General features: G+C 36.6%; 1 protein-coding gene across 5 annotated transcripts in view; it reads left to right on the forward strand.

The window, feature by feature from the left end:
- Positions 1–23,275, forward strand: part of LOC117227332 (uncharacterized) — a 410,549-nt gene that overhangs the window by 261,447 nt on the left and 125,827 nt on the right. Inside the window, exon 1 of one of the 5 annotated variants that reach the window (XM_076527436.1) lies at positions 6,968–7,165. The exons of the other annotated variants lie outside the window; for them this stretch is intronic. Within the exon in view, the coding sequence (XP_076383551.1) occupies positions 6,983–7,165 (183 nt within the window). The 5' untranslated portion in view covers positions 6,968–6,982. Of the gene's footprint in view, positions 1–6,967; positions 7,166–23,275 lie in introns of those variants that run through there. 5 annotated transcript variants of the gene reach the window in all.

The following is a 23,275-nucleotide window of genomic DNA, read 5'->3' on the forward strand; positions in this document are numbered from 1 at the left end:
AGGGGTGAGAAATGCCACGGACAAAAGGAGTTGCGTGCACCGGGAATTTATGCGAAGGCACGCGCCACGCCGGCGCGCATACAATTTACCAAATTTCCGGAAGCGGCGCGTTAACCTCGCGGACGGGCCGTGTATATCATTAAAGCCTGCTCCGGCCCGAAGCGTCGACACGCTGCAACCCCCGGTTCGTTACGGCGTTCCGCTTCCGAAAAAAACATTCAGCTGCACCGTGGAGATCGTCCTGCTTCGATAGGAATCGTTCAACCCCTCCGAGACGGTTGTCCCTCTGCTCGAGCATGGCGAATCTTCCTTAACGAACGATACAGGTAGATGCGCCAGTTGCGGTCACGTTCAGGATTTATTGTACGAACGAGAACGCAAATATTTTTGAAGTCTCGTGTCGCCTAAGAAATGTGCAAGTTTTAATAGATTAGAGTAGAATTCTTATATAGTGTTATCAAATCCTAACGAATTCTTAAGTATTATTGTATAGTTATTTTAATTATATAATATATAATAATAATATAATATACAATATAATACAATCTATAATATAATACAGAATAATAATATATAATATAATATAATACAATACAATAAAATACAATATATTATTATAATATTAATATAATATATTGTATTGTATTGTATTATTATTATATAATTATATTATTAATATAATATATTATATTATATTTATTATAATATGATATAATATAATAATAATTAATTTGACTGATAATATATTAACTATACAACAATATAACTATTATTATACAGTGTTGTGCAGAATTACGATTGAATTACTCAAGGAATTATAATTACAAAATAATTTAATTACATTCTAATTGGTAATTCAGATCGTCATTGAATGAAATCACAAAGTAACTCAATTACGTTATAATTCGTAATTGCAGTAGAATAGGGGGCAGTACAAAAAATTTGACATTAACATTAAGCTTTTTGATCGATACAATTTTCGGCGGACCGAACTAGGTTAAACGCCTACAGTAGGTTCAGCGCTTATTTTATTCATTGCGTCATTTCGTAACATTTACCGAGGAATAAACGGCGCCTTTAGTTCTGGTATCTTATGTACAATATGGTAAGAAAATGATTAAAGAATTATTACAGTACGAAAGTAGTAAAATACGCATGCTTTACAGATATGTTTTACATACATTACAGACATAATTTCATTTAAATCATTATGTAACAAAATAGTGAAGATATACCAAAAATTTTATTTTATTAAAGAAATCAACAATACTATATTATATTTGTACTAACATGATCTCATCTTTTAGATTTTAGTGTAATGACTGGCAATTGTTTCGAACTGTGCTTATGTAAATTATTGTATAATTTTTAGTTTATTATTAATTATATATTATACTATATATATTACATAGTTGATTATTAATTATATATTATTATATAATTAATTATTATATTATATGAATATAATTATTAATTATAAATTATATGCATATATAATAATAATAATAACAATATAAAATTGTAGAGAAGGTTTATAGGGTTATAATAAATAGTAATATAAAATTATATAATATTAATATAAAATTGTAGAGAAGGTTTATAGGGTTTAGAAACCTTATCTACAATTTTATATTAATATTATATAATTTTATATTATTATTTATTATATATATGAACCCTATAAACCTTCTCTACAATTTTATATTCAATTCAAAATACATTCTTGCGAGCATACAGCTATGAATTGCTCTCACGAAACCAGTTTTTCGAGAGCGTACCTTGGAATGTACTTGGAATGTCTAGCACGCTGATCTACAACGCAGCGATTCCACGGAAAATGATGTCAAGTGCCACGTCTCTTATTTAGTCTAGAGTATTTTTAATCTACTATGTACTCCCGGTTATATTTAAGTAACGGTAGAGAGTTTATTTGATGGCATGGGAAAATGTGCATTCGTTCGTACGGCGCGAGGGTGTGCATATTGAAGGAGCTGCTTGTGAAAACACGCCGTGAACATGCTAGAAAGAACTTGAGATTCTGTTTTGTAACGCACCGATGTTTTTTCGTTCGATCGTAACAAAAATTAGAGTCACTGAACAGCTGCAAATTCAAAAACGTTCATTCTCACACGTTCGAACGGAGTTCTATCCCGTCAAATTATACCGCGTCATCGCCCGTTTTTCGCGTTTCTGAAAATTCCAGAAGAAAACTGCGAAACAAACGAAGACACAACATACCTCAACTATTGCACAATCGCACAAACCACGCGAGGTGCTGCATTATCATTGCGATTCATAAACAAGACCGTTAAACGCGCGCGAGTTCGGACCACGAGAGAGATTTAACCTTTTAGGTATGGCCGAATTCTGCGCGAAGCTATTTCTCTGGACGCGGCAGAGTCTGAGATATGTACTGTACAGAGTGTGATACCGTATACTATGTCTGTATATATAGGGTGTCCCAAAAATGTCTCGCAATCCGAAAGTGGCGCGTTCCTCGGGCCATTTGAAGCAACTTTTTCCTTTATAAAAATGTTCTCCGAGGCACCGTTAACGAGTTATCAACGAAAAACAGTGACCAATGAGAGGCGAGCTCTGCTGGCGCGAGGCGATCGAGCCAATGAGCGGAACTGGGCTTCGCGCGCTGGTTGGCTGGGCCGCCTCGCGTCAGCCGTACTCGATTCTTATTGGTCGCTGTTTTTCGTTGATAACTCGTTAACGGTGCCTCGGAGAACATTTTTGTAAAGGAAGAAGTTGCTTCAAATGATCCGAGGAACCCGCCATTTCCGGATTGCGAGACATTTTTGGGACACCCTGTAGACTGTTGTAAATCGATGCGAAGACAAAAGAAGTGTGAAACAATGCATATGAAGACGATTATTTGGTTCAAACGATGAGCGAGTGAGCTACCAGAGCAAGCCACTATAGTGGCGCGTCGTTCTGAAAGATGACATCCGCGAAAGCCACTATAGTGGCGCGTCGTGCCGAAAAGGTTAAACCTAATTCAGCATCAACGGATCCGCCGTAAACACGCCTAATGTACAGATGGTCGGCAACTTTCGACGTGCGGTGTGCCTGAAAGTTAAACCAACTTCCCAGCCGTCATGCTGTAAACAATAAAGTTTATACGCGCCGCGCGAGCAGCCTTTCGCGTTAGTTCGCGCCGACTATTTATTCGCATTAAACTCTCGCGTGCCGTTTCGTTTCTCTACCCCTAGGAAAAACACATCCGTCCCAGAAAACCAGGCAATTACCGGGCCCTTTCGTAGCCGGTGTCCGGCGCATCGAGCTCCGAAATATCATCCGCCGAGGGTCGGAAAAATATTGACACGAAACGAGCCACGCAATCGAAGCAGCGAAAAGCCGGATGGCCGAGGAGAGAGAGAGAGAGAGAGAGAGAGAGAGAGAGAGAGAGAGAGAGAGAGAGAGAGAGAGAGAGGAGCAGCCACGACGGTAGGTTGCGTGGGCGAAGGCCAACGCAAACAGAGGAACGAACCCTCGTATCAGTACAATAAGTTATAACAAATGGTTAGCTCGGTCGTTTTCTCGGTTTCCTTCTCTGTTTCTCCCGTAAAAGGGTATAAAGGTGGCACACGAGGAGAGGCGGGAAGGAGGAAGCGGACGACCCGACGCCACGCCACGCCACGCCGCGCCACGCCTCGGCATATAAAAATATCGGGTGACTGTAGGCGTTTAAATAAGCTTCCAGCCGCGCGTCTATGCGAGTCCTCGGAAATGAGACGAGAAAAAGGAGCGACGCGCTTGTCTCCACGTGGAATGAGAAATGACCCGTGACAGAATATATAGAGTTTTATGACCGCGGTTAAGGACCTGGACGCCTGAAACCGACCGAAATAAACGGTTACCTGCAATAATATTATTAGTGGGCTACCGAGGATGAAGGATGGCGGGTGGGTGGTGGGATCGTACGGTTTGCGAGATTAGGAATCAGTGTGATAATTAACCGTTTGCGTACCAGATGGTTCTGAAAAAACAGGATCGAAAAGCGTCGAAGAGCGCGATAGCGCTCCTTCGATTATGTGTCGGAAAAAGCCGAAGAGCGCGATAGCGCTCCTTCGATTACGTGTCGAAAAAAGCCGTAAAACATAAAATAAAACGTTACGAATGAAAATATATATACTATTAATTTAGAATAGGTAACAACAAAATGCAAATTGGATTACAGACAGCGATGCGACGCGCGACGTATACACGCGTCCGAAAGACTGAGCACGTTTCGACAAATTTCGGGTGGGCCGTAAAAGTTGTCTGTTTTGGCCAAATGCCCTGGCTTTTCTCGACACAAAATCTGAAGAGCGCAAAAGTGGCTCGTGGTACGCAAACGATTAATGCGATGTTATTGATGATCGTTGATGTTAGCGAACAGTTGTTCACGCTTGCAGCGAACTCGAATTTTCACGGTTCTACCGGTCCATTTGTTGATACACAGTGAACTCCCATGAATATTCGGACACTTTTTAAAACACAATGACTTTTCTTTTAACTGGAATAAACGATTTGAATTTTTTGGTTTAGATGATGGGGGGGGGGGGCAGTGTACTAGACCATGACCGAACTACTTCGTTACATTTTGGTTGTTACTTGGGACGACAAAACGAAATGAAAGACCCTCGTTTCTTTGATTTTTTTATCTGAGCTTATAACGAAAATTGAAAATATGCGTTTTTGTAGATGCTGAAAATTTCATTGAAATCGGTTAACGCGAAGTCAAGCAAGTGTTAAAAGGTTGTAAAAGTTGCAAAGTTCTCACACTTATTAGTCGAAAGTGTTAAAAATCGAGACAGAGAGAGAACTGCGATCTTTGCGATCTTTAATTGTGTACAGCTCGCACCAGGGACAACTGATTTCGGTGACATTTTTAACATGCATACAACTTACCGAGATCTACAAAACACGTTTTTTAAACTTTCGTTATACGCTCAGATAAGAAAGTTAGAAAACGAGAGTTTTCTTATTTTCTTTTGTCATACTAAGCAATAGCAAAATTTTAAAAAAGCATTCCAGTTATGGGATGGTGGTACTGGTTATGACCAGTCCCTCCAACATCTAAAAATAATTCAAGTCGTTTGGTTCAGTTCTAAGAAAATTATGTATATTTAATATAATTAATATATTATATAAAAATTAATATTAATATATATATATATATAATTATAATAATAATAATATTAATAATATTAATAATGATATTAATAATTATATTAATGATAATATTAATAATGATATTAATAATTATATTAATGATAATATTAATAATAATATTAATAATTATATTAATGATAATATTAATAATAATATTATATAATATTATATAAAATTATGTATATTTAATTATATTTATAATAGCTCCAGTCATTTTGTTTACATTTATATACTTGCAACTGGAACTTAAGGCAATCGCATAAATTCAAAATCGTCAGTATGCCGCTAATTATGTACTCGGCGCTGATTAATTAGAGACGAAGACTATGCTTTTTAAGAAATTTTTCTGAATGGATGACAAGGGAGCGACGTACGGTTTGCTTAAATAAAGAAGTCGACTCGGAAAAATAATCACGAAGAGCCGGACAAAGCGGGGATATAATAATAGCAACACACATTTCATGAACAAAGGACCGCGACGCGAGTGTCTCGAGTCACTTCCGTTTGGTGGGACGAGGCCCGCTCGTTGTTTCCTCTCGGAGACGCGTTTTTGTTGCACAGCGGGCGTGCGCGCGAGCGGAATGAAAATTCGTGTTCGATCGGCTCGGCCGCGGAGAAAGTTGCGGACACCGGCGCGTCGCATAATAATTACGAGACGCACACGCTCGAGTTCTTCCTTTTTCCGCCGGTTCTCGCGCCGGCTCATTCAGAGCAGTGCTCCTTTTTTTTGGCAGATCGTACCGCGCAACGCCTTCTGATCGCTGCGATCGAGGCGATCGCGTATTTTCTTTCTATTTCGTTCGGAGAGATGTGCAAATTCTCCTAAACACGTAGAAAATAGGACACATAATACATAATGTACTATATGTATTAGGCGCAATGTTCATCTTTGCTTCACAGATTGTTATAATTAGCACGTCGTTTTGTATAGTAATTGTATTTCATAATTTTGTATTATTTTAGTCAACATTTCGTTATGATAAACCAATAAATCAAAGACACTGCGTAATAAGTCTAACCATAATTTGTGTTACCATTGTGTAAGTACATTGGGACAAATATTTTCTATAAAATTGCAAAAAAAAACGACACATTGTCACGCATTTTTCTTATGATTTTTATTTATTTTACTATACAAAATGACGTGCTACTTATGATATTCTGCCAAGCAATTTCTTTCGGTTGCGAAGCAAAGATGAACATTGCCCGTAGTGTCCGCATTTCAACGACATTGTTTATACGTATACGGACACGTTGAAATCACCGACAAATGTTTACATCGTCTACGAAAGGCATTTTTTGAATTTCCGTTATAAGCTCAGATGAAAAAGTTACACAAAACGAGAATATTTTATTTCTTTTTCCGTCATTCCAAGTAATAGCAAAATTAAAAAAAAAAAGCATTTTATTCATCATTTAGTAGAGACTAACAACCCCTCTATCATCTAAAAAGAAATTGAAGTCGCTTAGTCCGGTTTTAAAAAAGCCATTGCGTTTTAAAAAGCGTACGAACACTTTTTTGGGTCACTGTACATATTTTCTGAAGCTACAGAAACGTATATAAAAAAAGAAGAATTTGCCCAAGTATCGATTCCGTTTCCAAAGGATCCGTAACGTTTATGGCACTTCGGTTACATCGCGAAGCATGCGCATTTCCATCATGATTCGCCGCAAGGACGTCGCCGAACGGGACAATAACTACGTGTAATAACCGCGAGTTGACGACTATCGAGCTCCCTATGCCGACCGGCGATTCGATATCGATGCTCACGTGGCAACGACGGTGCTTATCGACAGTACTATCACGTTCTCGCGCGAAATGTGGACACCTTGCTCTCCACGTATCTACCGGACACGGTTCGTTTGGTGCTTGACGAGTGCGTGGCACTATATTATTGCGTTTCACTCGAATTTCGTGTCGTTATCTTCGCTCGACGCCGTGAAACATCGGCTTTTAATTTGCCAGTTGTGGAACCTCGTGGCGTCGGACCGCGCGGCACAGGTAACAAAGTCATAATCGAATTGTACAGCACGTTATTCGACAGGATTTCGTACGAATTTGCTCTTAATCTTTTTCACTGAACTTCAACGTTTAACCCTTTGCACTCCGCTGCCCCCTCTCGTGGGACATCGTAATTCTAGCATATCACTCGGATGTCCCCTCTCGTGGGACATTCAAGTTTATTAGCGATTACGGGGAATTCAGTTATTTCAGCGCAACTTTTTCAGACATATGCATGTTTCCCTGAAGTTTTCTCTTGAAATGGCACAAGAAATCAAATCAAAATATAGTAAAATTACTAATGTATGTGCGCGTTGTTTCCAAATGGAATTAAGTTGAACGAAGTCGCTGGTTGCTTTTATGTACACTTTAATATTACGGTACAGCTATGGTCTTAGCGATGCGTTATTTGCGTTTTATCTGCGTTCTTAGAGCTCTACGAGTTCTGGGAGTTCTAACAGTTCTGGGAGTTCTAACAGTTCTGACTAACGTTCTATAGGTGCCTTTTCGCTTGTCACCTCGGTTCTTTTGTTGATTGGTGTATGGTGGGTTTTGGTGGAGGAAATGAAGCGTTTTTGACTGGAGATGGGTGTGTCGGAGGGAACTTGAAATGAGGAGTGGGAAACTGTTCGAAAGTTAGGGTTGTAAATTTTCCGTTTTGGGAAATATGGAATTTATGAGTCGTGTTGTCCGTTCGTCGGGTCGAAGGGTATTTTCGTTCGGGTGCATTTTTTACTGTCGCAGGTATATCGCTTAATTGCTCAAGGGATGGCCAGGGACGTTCGACCTTCGGTGTTGCCATCGCAACAACTAAGATATATACAAGAAATGTCAGCGGGTTTTGACGAGAACGTGAGAGGCGTGCTCACGACGGTCCGAGCACTTCGAAGGCGCCATTTGAAAAGAGCGATAAGGCAAGTTTGTAGAAGAAAGATGGGTACGCGAACATAGCACGCACTGTATAGTGAGATTTATAATCATCAAATCTGGAGGAAAAGATTTTCAAAGCTGAACTCAGTCTGGTTTGAAGCTTCGAGCGGTATAGATAGATCTAACGAGTGAGAAAATCGGAAAAGTGATTCTTCTCTTGGTAAATAAACTGTTTGGTAAAAGTTTTTTTGGTGAATATCATCTTGTGAGTTAGTAATAACAATTAGAAATTTTCAATCTATGTATTTATTCATATTTTTTATTAGAACAATGGCAAAACGTTCAAACACGAATGATTCTCACGACACAAGTAGTAGCGAAGATGAGCTCCAGATAGACGTTTATACAGATATGTTAGAAAGACTAACTGTAGAAGGTTTCCTTCTACATCGTTTTGATAGCAGCGATAGTGATATCGTCCAAGCAACAAGGCGACGAGAGAAAGAGTTCGCATAGATAGCGATTACAACAGCAAAACAAAATTATAAAACAAACAATAATAAAATTATAAAAAATAAAATATTGATTTTCTTGCAAATTTCTCGATTTCAGCCAAATTCATATAAGTCCAATATCATTATAACATGTTAGTTAGTTCCAAAAGCATACTAAATAATACGAGGGTCTGTAAATGCCCGTTTCTGCCGAAAAGTGCAAACGTCCAGAATGGTTCGGAGTGCTAAGGGTTAACACTTCGTACAACACTTCAACGTGTATGTAAAAATTCAAGAGATTCAAGAGAGTTTCAAGAGATTTTCTACAGAAACGTGTGCTATGATTAAAAATAAAATAACATTGAATTATGTAATTAAAAATAAATCCATCGTTAAGCCGCAACATGCCGCTTGAACGTTGCAACATGGATCTTCTTTGGGCAAACTCAGTTTCGTGAATTGCCGTGATAAAAACTTGATATCGCGTCCGAAATTATTGAAACGAAGAAACGTTTACAAGAGCCAGAAACGCATCGAGCTTCGCGGTCTTCTCCATGGATAACTTTTAAAACAGTGCGCGCGTGTCGCGCGATTTAAACGAACGTTGACACGTTTTGCTTGGCGAGTTTAATTGCAGTTCGTCCCTCGCTAGAATTTTGTGGCGGTAAATCGACCGAGGAGCGTGTGGACAGCTGCTCGTCGCCGGTAATGGACCTGTTTCGTGTTGAAGGAAAGTGAGAAGAGGTTGCAAGCAAGAAACGGTAAATTGTAGTATCAGTTGATCGATGGCAAAACTGGTTTCGTAAAAATGACGTCGGTGATGGGCTCATGGTTCTCGCGCGAGACGTTCAATCTCGCGTAATTCCGATACGTGTGAACCGATTTTCATTCGTTCGATTATGTTACATCGGTGCTTCGTCCGATACGATGTTTCACTAATACTTAGCCAGCCAATTACACATTTCTTTTATCTAAATATGTCGACTCGATTATTCGATCGATTGGAACCGCTTGCACAGCTCGTTTGAATTATTGTAATTTATTAACTCGAGCATTTGGTTTCGTTGCTCGACCGTGATTATTGTTTGATTTATTGTCGTAATCTGATTCATTTAATTCGCCGAGAGGATCTGTTTAGTTGATCGCACGCTACTTAATTTTAATTAGAGACATTTCACTGCTTCATTCCTTCACACCTAGCTTCGAGTATTTCATATTTATTTTCAAATTATCATTCGATTCGTCTGTCTTCGTTCGAAACGTTGCGTTAGTTTTGTATATAATTTTTTATATAATATTTAATTAATTTCATTAATTTTTATATAATAGATTTTTATATTCAATAAGTTATCCAGAGATAATAAAAATACTTACGTCTTAATTGCAGAAGTGTATAAATTCTCGATGTCTTTTCAATTATTAGACAACAAAATTTTGCTTGGAATTGTGTTCACGCGTTTGTACATCGGTGCATATGAACTGTCGGATTATTTAAATGAATAGTGAAAGCTTCGTGTCTTTTTTTTGAAAAATGTTTATTTATTATGTACGTTTTTAGCCGCAAGTTTTTAATGTATGCACATGCATCTTTAAGGAAGTTCTTTCGTACGAATAAACTCGGCGTACGAAAACATTTACACGAATATCCACAGAATTCGTATTTATAAAAAACTCAATATGAATGATAAAAATACAATGTGACGCAGACAATACACGATAAGACTGTAAAAAAGGTTACGCCTGAAACAACAACACGACGTAAGCACAGAGGCAAAATTTACGCGCAATCAAGATCCGACATTTCATTCGAAGCAGTCTAGTAAGTTGTTCGCAAAATAATAAAAGTTTACGTCGTTGTGTTTTACGTTGTTGCGCGTGCTTAAAGACGATAAAACCGCAATCCCGTTAGACTGAGTGAGTAGAAGCAAAGTGGTACGAAAACGTGCGACGCGCGTGTCCGTAGTAAAATCAGCATCCGTGAAAATACGTTAAATGTGTTTCGAAAACAGTCGAAGTTGACCCAGTGTAGAGTTACAGAAAAACTTTCACCCTATTCCCGGTGGTTAACACCCGTCGAAACGGCGAAGTCCGCCTATTTATAAAGAAATACACGATTCCGAGCAGGAAACCCACTTCTTCGGCAGCTCGAGATCCGACACCATGGCCGGCTCGTTTACGCCGCAGTCATTCAGTGCTTCGAGAACGTTAGGAAGGGTTTCGCCCTTGGAAAAGCAATAAAAAGCGTCTTGTGGCCGAGTGGTTTGCGCCTCGAGAATCGAACGCCTACAGTTGCTCACGCTCTCTCTCTCTCTCTCTCTCTCTCTCTCTCTCTCTCTCTCTCTCTCTCTCTTTGTCGTTTCGTGTATGAATATTTTACTGGATAAACGTTGAATGTGTCCTGCACTCACATTTTTTCCCCTATTTTCACGTCAGACAACGAGCTGTCTATTAACATCCGAATATTCTTTGAACAAGAATAACATTTTTACAACTATTGGGTTGGCAACTAAGTAATTGCCGATTTGTTCAATGAAATAAAAAATTTTCTTTTTACTTGGAACGAAGTTTAATCTGTAATGTATTTTCCATTTTGCTCGATGACCTTTTGCCATCTCTCTGACAACTTGAAAATTCCACGCTCGTAGAAGGTCTGATCCTTTTCGGCCAAAAACTGAGTTAAGTGAGATTTTACAGCGTCATCGTCATTAAAAGTTTTACCACGAAGGAAGTTGTCCAGGGATCGAAATAAGTGGTGATCCGATGGCGCGAGCTCAAGGCTATATGGTGGGTGTAACATCAATTCCCAACCAATATCCATCAATTTTTGCCGAGTGGACAAAGACGTGTGCGGCCTAGCATTGTCCTGCTGGAAAATGACACCTTTACGATTGACCAATTCTGGTCGCTTTTCCTTGACCGCTGCATTCAATTTGTCCAGTTGCTAACATTCACGGACAGTAAAAAATAACATAATAATAATAATAATTTTATAATATCACATTTACGGATATCATAAAAATGGGAGTGAGAGACATCTATAACTGTGAAATAGGCAATTACTTAGTTGCCAACCATAGATCGAAAGGCTCGAGTTTCTTGGGAGGAACGAGTTCAGTTTTTTCCAGGAAAGAATTGCAGTTCTTTCAAAGTTCCTCTTTCAGATTGACTCTAATTTTTTAGATTAACTCCTTTGTTTAAAAAATAAAATCAAGTTGTTCTGTGTTAGAGTCGATGATCGTCAACGAGAGAGAGAGAGAAAGAGAGAGAGAGAGAGAGAGAGAGAGAGAGAATTACTGCAAATACTGTGATATTATAATTTGTAGAATTTATAAAAATTGTTGGAGTAAACAGAGCTGGGTAATATTTGTAGAGAAAATATTTGAAATAGTATTTTAGATAGATTCTTCACAATTGAAATAAAATAGTACTTCGAGTGGGACATAAAATTTCAGTAAATAAAATATCTTATTTCGATAATCCACAGTTAAAGCATGAAATAAATATTTTATTTTGATAATGTAAAACGTAAAATAAAATAGTTTATTTGGATATCTATAAAGTCAAATCATGAAAATAAATATTTTATTTTGATAATCTAAAACGTAAAATAAAAGAGTTTTTGTTTCAATAACATAAAACATAAGAACGAATGAAATTTATTGTCTTTTTAAATACATACAGCTAATCGCATGTTGTTACATGCTAAGTGCATCTTTTATGTACGTTTGTAATGCAGAGGAAAAGTGCTTCGTTCGTTTTAGATTACCAAAATAAATTCTGCACCATAATTCAGTAAGATAAAATTATTTGATCTGTTGAAGTAAATGAAATAAATAAAATATTCCGAACTGTGGCAAAAATATTTTCAGTGTCTGTCAAATAAAATGCTGTTTGAAATATTATATGAAAAATTTGTTACAAGTAATAAAATATTTTATTTGAAAAGGAAATATTCTTTCGTACAGATAATATATTTTATTCTCAAAAATACATGCATGATCTAAAATCTATTTTACCGAGCTCCGGGAAAACAAGTCTTTCTTCGATGATTTTCCTGTTTTCTTTGAGACCGGATGCGAAGCGATCTTCTCGAGACATTTTCCGAGAATCGCTTCCGGTGAACGAGAGAAACAACTTGCTCCGTGCATAAATTACGACGCGATATTATACAGGGGGCTTCTGCATAAAACGACGAAAAAGTGAAACAGTACTCGTGGAGTCGGTCAAACGTATTGCACACTTGTTATTAGTCTAGCATGAACCATATTAATTGTATTATCGTTTCTTTCTGTTTCTCTTTTCTTTCGTCGGGAAAAGATACGATTTTTACGTTCAGCAATCTGCAATGACTCCAATATGTACGCACGTAAAAGCCAATCGTGAAAATGTTATAATAAAAACTTACAGTAACTCGAGGTTATTTTTTACAACAACTAAAAATAACTTTATAATAAATAGATGTAGGAGGGAAATATTAATCAAAACGTCGACATCGTTCTTTTCATGTGGCCTGTGTAAATTAATCATTGGAAGACTAAACGTTAAAAGCGAATCGTTTTTCAAATTCTATTCCATTTATGAATATTAAAATTGGTGGTCGAAGAAATTCTTCTTGAATTTCACAGATCGAAGCGTCTATTATAATTACTGCAACATTTCAGCCATTTTCAGTTTCTCGGTTCAAAATCTTCCAAATTGAAAACTTATCGGGAAAACTGATTCTCCAAAATGAAAACACGCGCGCGCGTTCGAGTTTGCGGAAACAAATTCGTTCGGAAACATGAGACGGCATTCGCGAATCGCGCACGTAACATTTCAATTCCGTAGAATAAATCCATTCTCCTTCGACTGTCTCGTCTTTCTCGACTTCCATCTCGAACGGGCCGGGCCGCCGACTGAAGTCGCCAAACGAGCAGGAAATTACATTTTCTCCGGCAAGCGGCAAGAAAGTGTGACAAAGCCGCAAAAAGTTTTAAAAGCTGGTCGACCAATTTCAACGGGCGACAGCGGGACGGCTGACCGGCGGGCGGCGGGTCTTTTCCCCGGGAGATAGCGGAATAAAACAACGGGAGACGTGATTCGAAGCCGAAGATGGTGGCACAAAAGCCGATACATTCTGACAAAGCGAACAAAGGGTGACCGTGGGGACCGTATTGCTCGGAAGGATCACGAACCCCGCAAGGATCTTAGGAAGGATTTGCTGGAAAGTTCAAGAACCAACTGTCGGAATAAAGGCCACTGAAGGAATGAAGAAACAAACACAGACATTTTTCCTGTCCGTTTTCTGCCGTGAAGAGTTGTTCAGAACGGGTCGATATCTTTGGGTCGTGAATGCTTTTCAGGGTTTCTTCGGTGAAGAGCCTTGATGTCGTCGATGTACGGACACGATCGCGTGATATTTATCGAGCGAATGATAGAATGAAAGCTTTGTTATCTTTTCGTGGAATAATGTTTCATCGTGAAAGCAAATTAATGGTTTTTCCAAAGTATGTCAAACTTATCACTTGAAGTAACTTCTAAAGGATTTACGAAAGTTCGCTACGTTTGAGCTAAAATATATTGATTCCAATGTTCATAACTTTCTTAGATGGAAAACGAAATTGAAGCACAATGCTGCACATCCATAGTTTGCATTTAATAATTTTTAAAATTTTTTAATTGACTCCTATATGCAACAGTCATTTTTTTCTACCGAAACTTGTATTCCACGTATTTATGCATAAACAGAAAATGTTTACTTTGTTGGAAATGGGAGAAAGTTCTAGTTGGACAGTGTTATTCTGCTTTGAAAAAGTTCTAGTGTTTACATGATGGTTCTTTATTTTGCATAATTCTCCCTTCGATGCAAGCATGCGATAAAATAAGTACGTACAAATCACGACTTGTTTATCCGTCTATATTTATCCTGTTTCGAGTTCTTTAAATAATGTTAAATTAAAAACACCATGATCTTTTATATTCTACTTTAAAGTATCCGTTAAAAAATAAGTCATCAATCAAAAACAAAAGAACTGTTATAACTGAACTTTTAACTTCTGAATTGTCTCTTTTTCTGTTTGAAACTAACTTTCAGATTAAGCTTAACTTTCAGATTAGTGAGTTCTGTATAAAAGTGCAATTTTAACAGTTATTTTGTATTTGATTGATAATAATAATTATGAAAGAACATTTACTTCTTAACAGATACTTTAAAGTAGAATATAAAAGATTATGCTATTTCATTTTATACTGTATTTATCAAAGTTTACAGTTGAATTATAATTAAACTCAAGCCTTGAGATGGAGTCCAGCAATTAACGATTAAATCAGAATAACGAATAAAATATTTCTAATCGATAGTTCGCCGTCGATCAACACTTCTTCCGTCAATAAAATCATTTGGCGACCGTAAGAACGTGTCGGCAACTTCCGGCATCAAACCGTATGCCAAAAAAACACGACAGCGGTCGCGAGAGTGTTAATTGAGCCGTTTATTTTGAAAGTGGCATAAGTCACTTTGTTTTTAAGTCGATATATTTAAGGGTTTGCGTTTTAACACGTTTCAAAATATGGATGCTAACTTTCGAGAAGATTTACTTGTATTTGTTATCTCAGGATACTGATATTTTTCTCAGTATAAATAATTTCGTATAAACATTAAAAAATCACCACTTTTCATTACGGTAAAGTGACTTGAGCCACTTTCAAAATAAATAGTTTAGAAAAATGACTGACATATTAATTTTGTCCGACGTATTTTACCGAAGTGATGTTTTGAAAGGGCAGTGATTTACTAAAATTGTTGTATAAATTACATATATAATAATGATTTATACCACGAACATATTTAATATAAAGGTTTGATTTAAGTATTTTTTATTTTAATATTCATAAAATACAAAAATAATTGGTACATTTTGAAACATAAGTATAAGTAATTTATATGAAAATACATCGGTTGAATTTAATTTTCGTCATTAATAGGAGTGATTAAGTCCTCGGAAATCGTGTTTTGTTTCAAATTTTTCAAATAACTGTGGTATATTGGGTGTATATAATTAAGCAAGTCCATCGTGTCTTTGTATTTTACTGAAGAAACAGGACGAGATCCAGCGTATAACGGATCCATTTCTATTTGTGAATAACGCCTAGGTCTTCCTTTTTTTGGCGACAAATCCAAAGTTAGAAATTCATCTTTTTCATCTAAAGTTAGTTTATAAAACATTTGATAGCCATCTGCTGGCGGGTTTGGAGGTAGCCGCCACATCACTATAATATAATTTACAAAATTGCACTATTCTTTCGCACTTATAAAAATAAGTCCAATGATCACAAGTTTTTTAAAAATACTGAAAATAATTCAAAACAATACTTCACACACACTTATCACACGTTTCTATTTCTTTTACACTAAGCCCCGCAATTAATTTCCCGAGTACAGCGACTTACGCCACTTTCAAAATAAACATGCTTGTTATACCGTTAATTAGCAAAACTTCTCTCGAACAAATCTCAATAGTTCTCAACTTATTGATTGCAAATTTAAAAAAAATGAAAAGATACCGTTCAATTGTAATTAGTGTTACCATTAACTCGATTTTTTTGAAAAAGTGACTTATTCCACTTTCAAAATAAACGGCTCAATTGCATGTACAAGCGGTCGCAACTGCACGCAGGAGTCATTGAAGCACACACTTCGAGGATCTTGGCAAAGGTCTGGACGAGCGTCTGCGACGATGCTTCTTCGTCTGGCCTCTGAATGGCGAATTCTCTAATAGTTGAGTCACTCCTGGCTGAGAATACTTTATGCCCGAAAGGTGCAGCAGCATCGAGACGGTCGGCGTCGGAGAATGCACCCAGGTCCGGAGGGGACCGACTGCACCCTATAAATAATCGTCGGCGTTACTCGCGTTCGGCTATTACTGGACCCGTCTCGAGATTTTCCTCTCGATTTTCTCTGGTGTTTTTTTTTTGTTCTCGCGAAAAGCCGCGTTCTTTTTCGCGGTCGGACGCAGAGGGCGCGTTGGTTGAGTCACGTAGTCGCCGACGAAAATGGAGAACGATATTTGAACCTCGAGAAAACCTCGAAAGTCTTTGCATTTTTCTTTTTCTATATACTATTTTTATGTATATTATTTATTATATATTATATATTATATATTATATTCTGAATTTTTGTTATAACTTCTTAATAAAGCTCTATATGACCTATGTTTACATAACATTTTTTTCTTACTTTATGCTATAGGATACACTGACAAAGTTTGAACATTAAAACCTGATACACACCTGTATAGTTAAACAATTTTAGAGTTTCGTAGGTTTAGTGTTAATACTAAGCAAATTCTATAAGAGTATGTGCATTTGAAATAATTTTATGATTTGGAAATAGGGGGAGACACTAATGAGCATTTTAGATGGAGCGTGATTAACCCTTAACCACTTAATTAATATTCCGTTATTAGTGACATAAAAGCGTTAAATAAAAAATCAAAATTATTGCATATCAAGTTGCATATCAATAACGAGGAAGGGTTAACGAATTCTCTAAAGGCACAAGTGTAATATAAAAAAAGATTTATGCATGTGTTGAATGTGGTTTATGTAATCTTGTAGTTTATACGAGAATGGTAAACTTAATATTATTAAATTCAGTTTATCTATATACAAATTGTATGAACATGGGACACAATGGAGGTCGGATGATTCTGGATTCCGTTGTGGGGCTGTTAATTCGAAGATGGTTGTACATTGAAAAAAAAATAAACATATAAACATAATTTTTTTTTACAATCTATTTTATTTATATTAACATATAAACATATTCACCCCTTGCCTTATAATTTATTTTCTGCGTGCGTAGAGAATTTAATTTAGCGCAAATCTATATGCGAAAGCGTTACCAAAAAATAAAATTAAAATATTTCTGTCTTCATTTAATATATTTATATAACTGAGCTTTCAAAATTTGAAAAATATCATTCTTAAGTTACAATGGAACTAAGAAAACAATTATTAATGTAATTGAAATTATTGTGAACGAAATTGACAAGCTATTTAAATTCTTTTCTAATATATTCTCGATTTTCTAATAATTCCTTATAACTATAACGACACAATTTTTTTGATGGTTGTATTTTGTCAGTGTACTGGTTGCACGAAGACGTTCTTTTTCAATCTCACGATGGTTTGAATCTCTCATTTTTCGCTGTCGTGGCTGCAAGGGGAACTTCTAATCGGCGAAAGCCGGGAGATAGAAGACGAAAGAGCCCGGCTATATTTAAACTGACGGGCTACCACGTATATACGATTGGGATGCGTGGAAATGCCATGGGACGTGCTTAACGAGCGGAAGTACGTTGCAGCTGCAGCCGTAGTGAAAAGGAATCGGCCGGATGGGCTGCGTGTACCGCGTGAAATTACTTGACGTTTGTTTATAATATTCATATAATACGTTTGATCGCAGTGTTTGTCGCCAGTTCCTCTCAAATCTGTCTATAATTATTGTGCCCTAAACAACGTTGATGCGTACGCATATGTCTTCGTGGACGGTCTTGTACAATTATTTAAATTGGGATGAAATAAGACACGTTAACCCTTTGCCTTATAATGTATTTTCTGCGTGCGTAGACAATTTAATTTAGCGAAAGCGTTATCAAAAAATAAAATTAAAATGTTTCTGTCTTCATTTAATATATTTATATAAATGAGGACACTATTTCATTTTCATTTATTTCAAAATTTGAGAAATATCATTTTTATATATATAAGTTACAATGTAACTAAGAAAACAATTATTAACATAATTGAGATTATTGTGAACGAAATTTACAAGCCATTTAAATTCTTGTCTAATATTCTCGATCTTCTAATATTTCATTATAACTATAATGACACAATTTTTTAGATAGAAAAGAAAGACAATAGAATATGTAAATGTCATAAACAGTATAAAAGAAATTTATCGCGTAATTTCCTAATTCCGTAATTCATCGCGAAACCGCACCACTCTCTTATCAATCTAGCGAAGCAATTGTTCGAAGTATCAATTAGCATATTCTACAAAATGTTGGTGAGAGCTCAACAATTTTTGTACAGTGCTAACGTAAAGAAAGTTTCATCTGGAATGATTCGACATCGCAGCCGTAAAATGTTTAGCAAGATTTTCGTTAGTCGCCTCGAAGGATTAAACGATGCATGGGGAAGTAAAATGTGTACAGTGTTTAATCGAAACAAATGGAAACGCGGCGGAATACTGCTTAGAAAGGGTGAAGGGGGTTAGAGGGGGCCGCAACGTTGACCAAACGAGCAAAGCCGGTCGATCAGTGTACCTACGCGCGCGCGAGAGAACTAAAAGCTCCACCGTGCTTTCGTCGGGATTAGAATTTGTTGAATCGCGTCCCACCGGTTTCTCTGTCCACAGTCCTTTGTTTGACTTTCTGCCAGTTCTCCTCTCTTTGATAGTCCGTGACTTTTTTAAGTCAATGACGACGAGCCCGGTCCGAACTGGAATTCGCCGCAATTCCCCTGGGTCTTATTCATTTATCCGTGACGTTTCACTGTTTAGAAGAGAACGACGTCCGCAATCAGAATATTCATCGGAATATTTGCTCTACCTGCGCCAGCCACGTTTCGATGTTTGCATTTGCGGGTAACCAATAAAATGCGGGCAAATTGAAAGAGTTTAACCTTTTAGGTATGGCTGAATTCTGCGCGAGGCTATTTCTCTGGACAGCAGAGTCTGATATGTACTGTATATTCTGTCTGTATATACAGGGTGTCCCAAAAATGTCTCGCAATCCGAAAGTGACGGGTTCCTCGGGCCATTTGAAGCAACTTTTTCCTTTACAAAAATTTTCTCCGAGGCACCGTTAACGAGTTATTAACGAAAAACAGTGACCAATGAGAGGCGAGCTCGGCTGGCGCGAGGCGATCGAGCCAATGAGCGGAACTGGGCTTCGCGCGCTGGTTGGCTGGGCCGCCTCGCGTCAGCCGTACTCGATTCTTATTGGTCACTGTTTTTCGTTAATAACTCGTTAACGGTGCCTCGGAGAACATTTTTGTAAAGGAAGAAACTGCTTCAAATGATCCGAAGAACCCGCCATTTCCGAATTGCGAGACATTTTTGGGACATCCTGTATTATATATATCATATATAATATGATAATTGCCTTGTTCACACAAGATAGTTTCGAAGAGAAGCGGCGCTTCTTGGAAGAAGCAGCCTTACAAAGACACAGCAAGACGAAGCAACAACGCTTTCTCGAAGTTACATTTTCCTTAAAATACAGGACACCCTGTAGACTGTTGTAAATCGATGTGAAGACAAAAAAAGTGTGAAACAATGCATGTGAAGACGATTATTTGGTTCAAACGATGAGCGAGTGAGCTACTAGAGCAAACCACTATAGTGGCGCGTCGTCCAGAGAGATGACATCCGCGAAACATCGATATATTAGATATTAGATGTCGATATTATAGAACGAATTTTCCAATGATCCATAGTTTAATGGACATGAACTTTCTAATTTTCTATTTTTTATTTCATTGTACACATTAAGTATATCCGTAGCAGGAATTGACTATTAGAAAAATCGATTCTGCATCGCAGCGACAAAAATCGATTCACTAGAAAATTTGTTTAAAAAAACAAAGATCGAAATACTATTTGTAGACATATGTGTACTGTATGGCTTGTTGTTTTATCGCGGAACCCGATTTTTTAAATCGGACCTGAAATGCAATGTTTTAATTCTTATGGCACTTTGGATCCGGTTTACAAAATCAAGTTCTTCGATAATTAAAAGTATGTCAATATTAAGTGCTCTTTCGGAAAATCGATTCAGAATCGCCCATCCCTGATTCATGGTATTAAACATACAAATTAATGCAAACATGACCGAAGTAAATGAATAAAACTTGATCGGTATTGATTATCAATATTATCGTTATAATATTTTTGATACTTTATGTATACCTTGTATACAAAATATTGCAATATTTTAGGCATTAAATAAAATTTTTCTTGTAAAATACGAGTACTAATGTATCGTTTTCTGTTTTGTTACAGGTGAGTCTGAGATTCGAAGATTCATGTCTTCTTGGAGGGCCAGTCGATAAGTAGTTAAATATTTAATAAACAAGTTATATTTGTCCAATTCATTCGTTGCTAAGAAACTGTCATAGAGTCTAAATTGAAGATTTCTCAAGAACTAGAATAAATAACAAAATTATCCACGTTACAGGACAACATAATTATTGGAAATGTTCTTAATTCGTTCACATCGATGGGATTGTTTTTCCAACTTGTCAAACCACGTACGAAAGTACTCTTTAATAAATAATCAATCCTTTAAATTCGGAACTATGTTCCATTTTCTGAGCGTGGCACAAGAGCTTCTACCACGAGGGAAGCAAATAACGTCAATTTCCTTTCGACAATCGACAGAAAACAAAAATATTATTTGCGCGTTGGAAGGGTAGTTTCAAGTAAACCGTTAAAATATTCATGATTTTCGACAATTTCTTATACATTGAAACTTTTCGTAATTTTTTTATACATATTCTTTGACATTTCAAGATACATGAAATTCGTTTTCGGTACTTTCAATCAACGTTTACCGAAATAATGAATCTTATCATCCATAAACCTTCTAGACGACGGTTTCTCCCGCATTTTTTCCCGTCGATTTTGAATCTAGAACGGAAGATATAACGAATCTATGAAATGAATCTATAATCTATAAAATGAATCTAAATCCCGTTTAGGAAATGTGAATGTAAACAATGCGACTCCGTAAACAAAGAAGCGATGTTTATTGAAATAAAAGCTTCAACTTTTTAAATCAGGATTTAGCTCCACACGACGCGTAGTTCTATTGGGTTGGTTTATCACGTTCTAAGATAATTTTTATATTAACGAAGTTTAATTTAAAAGATTGTTAAGAGCGTAATTGCTGTGCCAGTCACAAGAGTCAATTTCACATGCATAAAATGCACTTTGTCATGTAAAATAAAAATACCACAAGTGAGAAAAATTATTTTAGATTTACAGTTAAAATAGCTTCGAGTGCAAAGAGTTAATCATAAGAACGAGCTGCAAAGCTCGAGTAATCGTATCTCCTCTTCCCAAAATGTCCATTTTGGTTTACAAGATGGATGACAATTGGAGAGGATTTACTGTACTCTGCAGTGTTTGTCTCGTACTATTGGGTTGGCAACTAAGTAATTGCCGATTTCAGTTATACATGTCTCTCATTCCCATTTTTACGATATCCATAAATGTTATATTATAAAATTACTATTATTATTATTATGTTATTTTTTATTATCCGTTTAAGATATTCTCAAATATTTATCTTCAATGTTAAAGTATTGGTAATGATCCTTGTTATTCGGTCATCTTTAATGCCTACAGATTTTTCGAACACGTAATTTCTCGCACACAATCCGATTTAAGGTGAAATGTTAATTCCTAACAATTTTAGAGTATCTCATCATTTTGTCCAGCGATTGTAATAATATTGTAAATAATATAATTTAATAATATATAATTATAATAAACTTGGTTAAAATATCAATGGACAAAATTATAAGGTACTCTAAAAATTAATCTACTCTAAAAATATTATTATAATAATATATATTGTTATAATATAACACATATATTGGTTATAATCTTATAAACTTGATTATAATCAGTGGACAAAATTATGAGGTACTCTAAAAATTGAACTACTCTAAAAATATTATTATAATAATATATATTATAATTATATGTTATTATATATGATATAACAATATTATTATTATAATATTATAATATATAATTATTGGGTTGGCAACTAAGTAATTGCCGATTTCAGTTATAGATGTCTCTCACTCCCATTTTTATGATATCTGTAAATGCTATATTATAAAATTATTATTATTATTATTGTTATGTTATTTTTTATTATCCGTGAATGTTAGCAACTGGACAAATTGAATGCAGCGGTCAAGGAAAAGCGACTAGAATTGGTCAATCGGAAAGGTGTCATTTTCCAGCAGGACAATGCTAGGCCGCACACGTCTTTGTCCACTGGGCAAAAATTGATGGATATTGCTTGGGAATTGATGTTACACCCACCATATAGTCCTGATCTCGCGCCATCGGATTACCACTTATTTCGATCCCTGGACAACTCCCTTCGTGGTAAAACTTTGAATGACGACGACGCTGTAAAATCTCACTTAACTCCGTTTTTGGCCGAAAAGGATCAGACCTTCTACGAGCGTGGAATTTTCAAGTTGTCAGAGAGATGGCAAAAGGTCATCGAACAAAATGGAAAATACATTACAGATTAAACTTCGTTCCAAGTAAAAAGAAATTGTTTATTTCATTGAACAAATCGGCAATTACTTAGTTGCCTACCCAATGTTATGAAAAAAGGCATCCCCCGGAGGGGTTGATCGCGATCCCATAAACGTCCCCAATTAAGTATAATTTATCGAAGCCGGTGCAACCTTCGTTTCTCACATTTCAAGCGCCGGTACACGCCATTCGCGAAATGTATACCGAGCAATGACCACTATTTATTTAGAGGAAATCCAAGAATCCCGACACGCAGATAAAATGAAGACGGTCTGAGAATGGTCTTTGACCCGTGCCGGTGCATTTTGGTTTCAGTTTACCGGGTTTCCAATTACCGTTGCTCGGTAGCGGGTTAATTAATCGGTCATTACACGGCCGGCTCCGTGTAATTGAATAAAGGTTCGTGCAATCGGC

This window comes from Megalopta genalis, unplaced genomic scaffold (genome assembly GCF_051020955.1).
Source record: "Megalopta genalis isolate 19385.01 unplaced genomic scaffold, iyMegGena1_principal scaffold0020, whole genome shotgun sequence".
In the NCBI taxonomy this organism is placed as follows: Eukaryota; Metazoa; Arthropoda; class Insecta; order Hymenoptera; family Halictidae; genus Megalopta; species Megalopta genalis.